At 34.3% G+C, this 10,116-nt stretch overlaps 1 protein-coding gene across 1 annotated transcript; it reads left to right on the forward strand.

The window, feature by feature from the left end:
* The first annotated feature begins 6,332 nt into the window (after positions 1-6,332).
* Positions 6,333-7,339, forward strand: LOC115968710. Its single transcript, XM_031088192.1, has 3 exons — positions 6,333-6,676; positions 6,804-6,850; positions 6,948-7,339. Exons 1-3 carry the CDS (start codon positions 6,460-6,462, stop codon positions 7,080-7,082), a joined length of 399 nt encoding a protein of 132 aa, XP_030944052.1. The 5' UTR covers positions 6,333-6,459; the 3' UTR covers positions 7,083-7,339.
* The last annotated feature ends 2,777 nt before the right edge of the window (positions 7,340-10,116 follow it).

The raw sequence follows: 10,116 nt of genomic DNA on the forward strand, positions 1-10,116 counted from the left end.
ACCATGTGGCATTGAAATAGTTATCTGTTGTGTCAATTTTCCCATAATTTTTTAGGGATGATTATGCCCACCATGTAATGAATCACCATGCTTGAATTATAAGATGTTGTGTTGGCTTCCATACCGCTTTGTAAGGCCTACCTTGAAGAAAACGTTGACCTTCCCTACCTTGTTGAAAACATTGCACCATCGCAAGTAAGGGTCTTACCACGTATGAATAATATGACATCTCACTAGCTTCCTAATCATTCGGTAGGACTTAACTTTGAGAATGTATTGACTTTCCTACCTTGTAGAGGGCTAGTTATGCCATCGCAAGTTAGGGTATCGCCATAATGAAATGTCTCATTGGCTTCCCAACCATTGATAAGGCTTACCATTGAGAAAGTATGTGATTGGCTTTCCCTACCTTATTGAGAGTATTTTCACCCTCGCATGTAAAGACTTTGCCATAAGAGTGATTTGTTGGCTTTCTTGCCACTTCACAAGGTTTTTTATTAGGAGAAAGTATTGGCTTTCCCTACCTTATTGAAAACATTGCACCTTCTCATGTAGGGGTCTCACCATGCTTAGATAATATGATAGTTCGTCGGCTTCCTAATGTTTCGTAGGAATTGCCTTCGAAAATTGCTATGAGTGAGATATATTGTTGTCGCTTATGATCTTGTGCAAGATGCCAAAGCGATGAATAATATGCTCCTTGATGGAGTTGGCTATAGCCACTCTCATTGCTTTCTTGAGTGGAATTATTTCCACCCACTTAGTGAATTACTTAGTGGTGACAAAGACCCAAATGTACCCATTCAAGGGTGAACGAATAGGCCCGATGTGATCCAGCCCCCAAGTATAAAAGGTTATGGGGTGCTCACGTCTTGAAGGCTTATATGGTGTGTATGTATAAGCTTGGAGTGCACTTGGAAGTGTGGCAACTTTAGCAAATTTGGTTATGTCAAACCAATGGTATCCCATCGCCAAGAGTTGTCAGTGGGGTTTATTCCTCCCTTAGTACTCTCCATATTCCTCCAAGATGAGTTCCAAAAAGGTCCTCCAATCTGCTGTATGGAAGGCAGAATATGATTCCCCTTTGACTAAAATATGTTGTACCGTATATAGCGGCTCCATATTTCACTAACTTTGCTTCTAATTTTGGGACAATGATAGGCTAAGCATCAAAGATGTCAGTATAGGGTTATTTCATTCCTAGCACAACAATTTTTTTTTTCCATGCTTTGGTTAGCCTCTTTGTTGAAGATACATGATACCATAAACAGGGGCTCCATAATTTGCTTGCTTGGCTTCTAATTTTTGGAAAATTATGGGCTAAGCATTAGAGACATTGGTATAGGGTTGTCGCATCCCTAGCACAACAATTTCTCTCATTATCCTTTATGCTGCTTATTTCGAGTTTCCACATTGATATTAAGATTAAACTTGAAAATCTTTGGGATGGATTTCCAGCAACTAGCTTGTGATTTTTGAGTTGTTTGACATCAATATTTAGAGCAAGCTCTAGCAAAGCATTCTTCAAAGGTGCGTGCCAAGAGCAATTTTCTTGAGGATGGTGACATTGACGCATTTCTCTTCGAGTATAATCTTGAATTCAAGATTGGTCAAGAAGTCACCATGGCTTGAAATGCATGAACATGTAATGGCTTGATGTGCACAAATATGTCATGACTTTGGATGCGTTAGCTTGTCATGGTTTGGAGTGCATGAGCGTGTCACGACTTGGGTGAGAGAGGATTAAGTTTGGATTTTCTTCATTGTTGGATGTTCCAAGAAGGTTTTTGTATTGCACCCTAGTGCAAATGCAATTCACATTAGTAAATGATAGTCATGGCTAAACATTAGCACAAATGACTTGTAGAAAATATTTTGGCAACAAGTCCAGAGTATTGAAATGGTTTAAACGATATGGTAAAAAAAAAAAAAAAGAATTAGCAAAGATAATGCTTGAGAGTCTTAGCTTAAGTGTGCTTTGACGATTGTTTATCGCTCGTATGACTTCAAGACTTGGCATATGGAACGTCGCTACCTCATGGCTTGGTATATGGAATACCTAGCGACTTGCGGTGGCCATTTAGCTATGGCCTTCAGCTATTTGGTGAAGACTTCATTTAGCAGTGACACCAAAAATATTCAATTGCGAAGGGCCGCACATAGCGACAATTATTGTTGTGCCAAAATGAGTCAATCACCCACGGTAACCCCTATATGCTTGGCATAAACTTAGCAACAATACAACTTAACAATAAAGGAGACCTGTGTTGAGAAGATGTTGAGAATGAGCATATAGCCATTGTCGTTGGGGTTCTTGGTTTGAAATTGATGTTTAGAGCTTTACTTTGTTGATTATTGGTCGAAGCCATCATTTCCTTTGTGGTTGGACTTGTGGCTCACCATTTTTGTATTTTCAAGCTACAACAAAAATTTTCACAAATTTCATGTAAAGCAAGAGATATAGGATGATTCATCTATAAGTATAATAGCTAAAAGAGTGTATAAATGAGTAGCAGAAAAATTTTCCCATGAATAAGATTGTTAGTTCCTCCTTCATCCTCAAAGTCTTTTTCTTCTTGGATGGTTTCTGAAAGGTTGGAGAGGATTTTTTGCATATCTTAGAGTGTCCTTAGCATGTTGACAAGCTGAAAATGGACTACTTCTTACTCTACATCATGATGCTCCTTTTGTGGTAACAAGACATCATTTGATGCCTTTTGGAATGACAAGTTGGCGTTGATAGCATCATCTTTTGTTGATTTCGCATCTTTAGAGACATAATTCCTCTTATTTCAACTGCTTGACTTCCCAGCGGAGTGGCCAAAATGTTGGTATAGTTTTTACGACAAGGGCCAAAATGCAAGATTAACCCAAATCTTTCCTTGGGTTCTTTAGAAATGTTTATTTGTGGAGAATCAAGCCTAAAATTACAAATGTATAATGAACAAAAGGTTAATGGTGTTTTAACAAGAGGGAAATGAAAATGCTATAACTGAAATATAAGAAAATGCAAAAAAAGTACACAAGTCCGAAACTTCGACTCACAGTTAGCAAGAGAAAATTGAGAGAGCTTGTGAGGAAGAGAGGGAAGGTTCCCATGTACCCATATTTCCACCCCTAAAATTTAGATTTATGAGAATGTTAGTTGGCTGAATGGGCTTTTGGTTTCAACTTTCAACTTTGTGGGGGAAAAATGTAATTGGTTCATTTTTGAGCTGAAGAGAGAGTTCTATATATAGTTTGGGATGTTGTTAATGACTGGGTATTGTAGTAGAAGAGGCTTTTATCTCCCATGACACTAATTTGGTGTCTTCGCTTGGGTTGCTTTTATTTAGGAAAGAGTTTGACATGCTTTTAACATGATTTGGGAAATACTTGACTAAACCTAGACATGGAAAAATGGGCAAGTCGAGTCGGGTCAATCAGGTTGCGGGTTAACACGGGTCATTTTAAGTGGGTTGAAAATGTGTTCGGATCAATTGGGTTGCGGGTCAGGTCGGGTCGACCCATATTTTTCACAAGAATTATTTATTCATTTATTTTAAAGAAAACATGTATTTGCCATTTGGAAAGTCATGCAACAAATTACTTGATGTAAAATGCATTACTTTGAATTCACCACTTATATCAAGAATGAACTCAGTTAAACTTATTAATACTTATTCAATAATTTTAAAATTATATAAATCCTAACATTGCTATCTAAAACAAAATAACATAAAGATAAGTAAAGCAAATACACAAGTTTTATTTCTACACAATATCAACATCCCAAAGTATAAAACAAAATTACAAATGATTTATTGGATAACTCATTTGACAAAAAATAAAAATATATAAGAAATTTACAATCTTGAAAATTAATTTTATAATCTATTATCAATTGTGGTTGACACTCTATTTCAATTTGAGATATACATTAAAATTTTATTGTATACTTATTTATACATGGTCTCTTTTATAAATATCATATCATTGTTAAGCAACACATACTCTAGGAAATATCATAATTTATTTTGAAAATCCATTTATTTTGGACATAAGTTGTTAAAAAAATAGGTCTAAGCATTCATAATTTATACTAATTTGATACTTTGGCTTTACTATTTTCACACTTGTGAATGTTTCTCACACATGTCTACAATTTTAAATCTATATTTTTAACTCTACTGTAACTAGATTATCTTGGCATGTACTTTGCTATTTGATCTCTAAAAATCTTTACTTATTATAGAATGCTCAACTATTCATCTTTCAATTAATTTGCATGCAATTATGTAAATTTCTCAGTTGTTTCCTTAAAGCTCATAACAACAATTAAACCAATATTGTCTTTTTTTTTTTTTTTTTTTTTTTTTTTTTTTTTTTTTTTTGAAAAAAAAAGTTTTAAAATGGTTCGAGTTCGAGTTGGGTTGACTCACAAAAAAATATGGGTCAGGTCACAGGTCAACCTGTTTTGTTTCGGGTCAAAAAAATCGAGTTCGGGTCGGGTTGGTACGGGTCAAGAAATTCTGACTCGTTTTGCTATGTCAAACTAAACTCTCATTGGCTCCCTATTTTTTCAGTTGTTTCAGACCATTGGGAGACTCACTTAAATGAGTGCTAGAAGCTGAAGTTGGCCAATGAGAGCCAATTATTTTTAAAGGAAAAAAGAGTTTAGCCAAAAACTTTGGTCCACAGTCAACCTGAGCATAAAGCTGTTTTGGGGTGGAAATTTTGGATACAGGATCTCCTCTATGAGCCTGAGGTGCTACCAATGTCCCTTACCCACTTGGTAGCATGCACGTGGGATTCATGCAAAAGGTTCGAAAGGAATCAACCCATACCGTCCAAATCATACTTCCTCAATTTCCCCCATAAGTCACATGGGCTTAGGCCATGCTTAAAAGAATAAAATATAATATAATACATGAATTGAGCCCACAAGGAAGTTGAGCTTGGTTGAATCGGGCTTGTACGAAATGTGTCGCGAAAATTAGTATCAACAATTGTAAAAATTTTTATAAAAATTTGTAAAATGTTTTACATTTAAAAACTTAGTAAAACATTTTCCAAAAACACATAGTGACTTCCCCTCCTCCATCTGGTTGCTAGGTCATTGGTCCGGCGATCTATGATGGCGGCCTGGTGGTAGGAGACGCCTCCTTGGCGATTGGTGTCGGTAATTCAATGGTTGGAGTCACCGCACTAGTGACTGATGTTAGCAGTCCGATGGCTAGATGCCAAACCAAACGCCTAAAAATATTTTACTTCAGAACAAACAAAGTATTAAAAACAACTATCGTTGGGTTAAATAAAAAGATGGTAGTTACCAATGTCTTATTAAGGACATTGTTTCTAAGGCATGAAAAGATTTAAAGTAAAGTGTGGTAGATAATAATGTATTTGTTTTTAGTTTAAATTATAAATTACACCCCATTTTTTTTTCTCAAAGTTTTCTTTTTCAAACCTTTAACTTTCATTTATGTTCAATATAGTCCTTTCATCTAGTTGTGTTAAGTCTCATAGATTTCAGATTTTTTTGGTTTCTAAATTTTTTTTTAAAAATGTTGAAAAATTATTTCTTTGACATGGCACAAGATGAGAGAAGGGATGAGTTGATGAGATGGAGGAGCAGAGGGTCTAATTACAATTTTGTTTAAGCTAGCACTTTTGAAATCAATTTCTTATTCATTCCTTAACGGTTTGTTGAAAACACTCATATTTATTTATTCTCCTCACATAGGAGAACATAACCTAATTTGGACCCACCTTAAAAGATCGTGATTCCGTATTTATTATGGCTAAATAATAGCCAAAAAGCCATTGAAATCGTTTTTTTCCAATACTACAAAATTTTTAGACTTTAAAAAGCAATAAATAAGCAAATAAACTTTTTTTTAAAAAAAATCTTAAAAGAGAAAAGTTAACCTAAACTCAGCTTTAATAATAAAATATAACATGCTAGATCATGAAAAATAAGTAATTAATTAATAAGAAAATCTATATTGAACTTAAAAAAAAAATGTTCTACGTTAGTAATAAATTGGGTATTGAAAATATTTATATTTATACCTCAAATTGATAAGTAATGCCATTAATATTTTGATCTACGATATAAAAATTTTAATATTACTTCAGTATAAAAAGTTAGAAACATGAAAATGCGTTAATAAAAAAAATAAAAAAAGTATAAATTTTAATTATATAATAGACGGATCGAGTTAATTCAATCCGGCCCGGTTCGGTTGAAATTGGATTCAAGATAGTTTGGGCTGCTATATATTCCTGTCACTCATACCTTTTTATTTCGTGTAGGCCTGGACGGGTTTGCAGGGTCTATTTAGAAAATTATAAATTTAATAATTTGAATCATGCGAGTTAAGCAAATTTAGACGGACCAAGGAAGCCTTATCTTCATCCCTATCTAAAGGACAGGAAGAGAGTGAGAGAGAGAGTTGTAATGGTTGCTCTCTAATAATGAGTTCAATAGGCCAAAGTATTCTGATGGCACTGACTGTCACAGTGAACAAGTATGCTTCATCAAACGTGCAGGCAGTTCATAGAAGTGAAAGAAAAAGACCAACCTCAACCAACACCAACTCTACCTCTACAGACATAGCAAGGAGAGGCCTCCTTTTGTCCACAGTGCTTGCTGCTACTCAAATTACTGACTCCAGAACTGAGCTTCTTCAAAGTATCCCATATTCTCTCTCTTTAGCTTCCATTGTGCTTTATTTTTTGGTTATTTTCTTGGTTCCATGCGCGCACTTTCTTTTTTCAGTCTATAGTTTACATTACTTAGCAGTTGATAATCTTATCAGAGTATTTGAAGAAGTCAGACGAAAACAAGACCAAAAATGACAAGGAGGTAAATGTTTTCCTGTTCAGATTTCCTAGACTTATTTGTAAATGTAATGACTAGTTTATAGCAAAACAAGTGTACTAATTTCATTTCTAAAATGCAGAGATTGGATAGTTATTACAAGCGTAATTACAAGGACTACTTTGAGTTTGTGGAAGGATCTTTGAAAGGGAAAGAAGGGCAGCAGCTTACAGAATCAGAGAAGGGTATTCTCGATTGGCTTAAAAGTAACAAATGAAATGACATTTCAAATTATTTCTTGAAGATATATAATAAGCTGCTTAAAAATGTTCTTGGTAACAACAAATTTTTCTTGTCTAGCACCCATGTACTGTGATTTCAGACCAATATCAGTAGGTAGGATTTCTATATCTCGGGTTTTTAGTATAACAATGTCAAGTAGATGATACTTTTTGGTTAACATTGGAATTGACATATATGAGAAGACTTGCAACAGTTGAAATTGGAAATTTGTGCAAATGCTGCTTTGTTGAATTGAAACAAGTTTTTTTTTTTTTTTACACAATTATTATCATGAGCAAATTACTTTTATTGCAAGAGGAAAGGCAACTCTAGAGTCAGAGGCCAGAACCTCCAGAAAGAGAGGAAATTACAGTAGATATACTGTAATTGAAACAAGCATAAAAGTTTATATTTCTCATTTTTGTCATGGAAATTCAAATGAGATGATTTGCTTATGTAGTAACACCGTAACAGTTCAATGAGTAATGATTTGCTTATCAACGAAGGGCCTTCTACGGTTTAATTCTGCGCAACTTCTTGTAAAATACTTTATTTACCCAAAGCGATTTATAAATCCTTCTCTGTTCAGTTGTTCACTGTTCAATAGTCGAGGCAATAATTCAGGTGAAATAGCTTTAGGTGATTGCTATTAGGCGTTCTATTCCCAGATTAGGTTTGGCTATCAAAAACAATGTCAGGCTCCGTCAAGTTCCAACTTAATTTTGAGACCAAAAGCAATCATGTCTACAGCTGGGAAAGTTTCTATAGATAGAGGGAATATGAAAAAGGAGGAAGGGATTGGATTTCCTTGAGTAACTAGGGCATTAAACGAAACCAAATCAAGTATTAAATGATTAGGATTATTAATTTTATTTTATTCCAAGTACAAGCCGAGCTTGATTTTATCAATGATTTAGATTACATGTTCAAACTTAGTTTATTTTATTATCAAACAAGTTCAAGCTTGTTCACGAGCTAATTGATTAACTTATTTTTTACCCACATTGTTAATGACAATAGATTAAGTGTTGACAACCATGACAAAAATGTCAAGTCTTTAATGTATATTTGTGAGTCCAGGACAAAAGACCCAAGATTAGCTAGAAGAAAGAGCAGTTTTTGGAATCTCAATACATGTTTGACATCCTTAATCGACTGAGATTTAATCTAGACTCCTTCTCAATCAATTGAGAATCGTACCATAGATTTTGACTTGATGCGTTTTTTAAAAAGCCAACAATACAAATGGGGTTGTGAAACCTTAATTAGTATGTCTATATGAAGGCCCATTAAGCATGACTTTTATTGTAATATATATATATATATATATATATATATATATATATATATATAAAAGATGATTTATCTTTTTGAAATGGACTTTTATGTGGTTCAAAAATACCCTTATTAAATTAATAAAGGGTATCTTCTCTTAGAAATAGGGTCATAAATGTCAAATAACAAATTTCATTTTGAATTCAAAAAGAGAACTCCTAAAATTTAGGATTTTTTTTTTCCTTCATGTTCATTTTTTTATTCCCTAAAATTTATCCTTTTTATTTTTTTGAAAAATAAATATATATATATATATATATTTCTAAATTATAATAGATGCAAATTATTAACTTTTACCAAAAAAATAAAATAAAATAAAAGAACATCTGAGCACACACAATGCGTGTGCTTAGAGTGTGTGTGTGTGTGTATATATATATATATATATATATATATATCAACCCTAATGCACATGCATGAGCTCTTTTACAAAAAAATTATTATGTTTGAGTTTGGTTCATTTACAAGATAAACATACATAAACAAGTTTTTTCCCAAATCGAACCTAAACTATTCATAAATGACTTGGTCTATTTATACTTTATAGCCCTAAAAGTAATTGGACCATAATAGAAAAGCAAACTCTTTACTCAATATATGGTGAGTCAATTTGATTGATGTAGGCTTACTCCATTTAGAGCACTAGCATTGGGGGTGTAAAAACCCCTTAGTTGATATTTTAGCAACTAACAAGCTAAAACTCAGCTACATCCGGGTGTGGGAATGGATTTATTTTTTCCATTTGTGAATAGTTGGTTTTCATATATTTAACCAACTATTCACTCGGATGTAAACAAAAATAATATATTATATTCAATCTCTCTCTCTTTTCTTTTCTGCACTTCTCCCTTTCTCTCTTCTCGCTCAATGCCTTTCACTCTTCGAATTTGTCTTTTCTCTGCACTTGTGGTTGTCATTTGGGTCGGGTGTTTGGGTTGCGTTTGGATGGTGATTGGGTCGGATCATGGGCATCTTCGGAGATCGACGAAACAACAGCTATTTGTAATTGTTCCGATTTGGGTATTGGCGAATCTCTCTTCTCTGGCCCGATGCTCTTCATAGTTTTTCTGGTATAGGTATGTGATTGTTTTGATTTGTTCCAATTTTGGTGGTATAGGTGCAGTTGTTCTGATGGTGTTCGTTGTTTGGGTTTGCAATTTTAGATTTGGGTTGGGCAAAAGTTTCGATGGATTTGGGCCTGCAATTTTGAAATGGATTTGGGTCCGATGGTTGTGATTTGTTTCGATGGGTCTGTGGTGGGTTGTTCAAGGTTGGTCAATGGCTCTAGGCTATAGGTTTGCAATAGGTCACAATGGTAGTGTAGACTAGTGGTGGTAGTTTGACCAATTTAGGTTTAGGTTGGGTTGATTTGGATTGGGGGCTAATATGGTTTCTTGTGGTGTTAAGGATTCTGTTGATGGTGGTTGGGGGTTACGAATTAGGGTTGGATTTAAGTGGCAATTGTTCAAAGTTTGGGTTAGATTTGGATGTGATTGTTTAGAGTTTGGGTTGGATTTGGTGGGCCTGTGGGTGTATTGGTGGTGGTAAGGATTGGTGGTGGTTGGTGGTGGCATTTTTTTTTTTTTTTGGGGTAATTTTGGTGGTGACGAAATTGGTGTTTTTGGCTCAGTGTGGTTGAGTCTTGGTGTGTTAGGACATATGTAGGACTTGTTAGAACATATGTCATATAAAAT

The sequence above is a fragment of the Quercus lobata genome, chromosome 11 (genome assembly GCF_001633185.2).
Source record: "Quercus lobata isolate SW786 chromosome 11, ValleyOak3.0 Primary Assembly, whole genome shotgun sequence".
Lineage (NCBI taxonomy): Eukaryota > Viridiplantae > Streptophyta > Magnoliopsida > Fagales > Fagaceae > Quercus > Quercus lobata.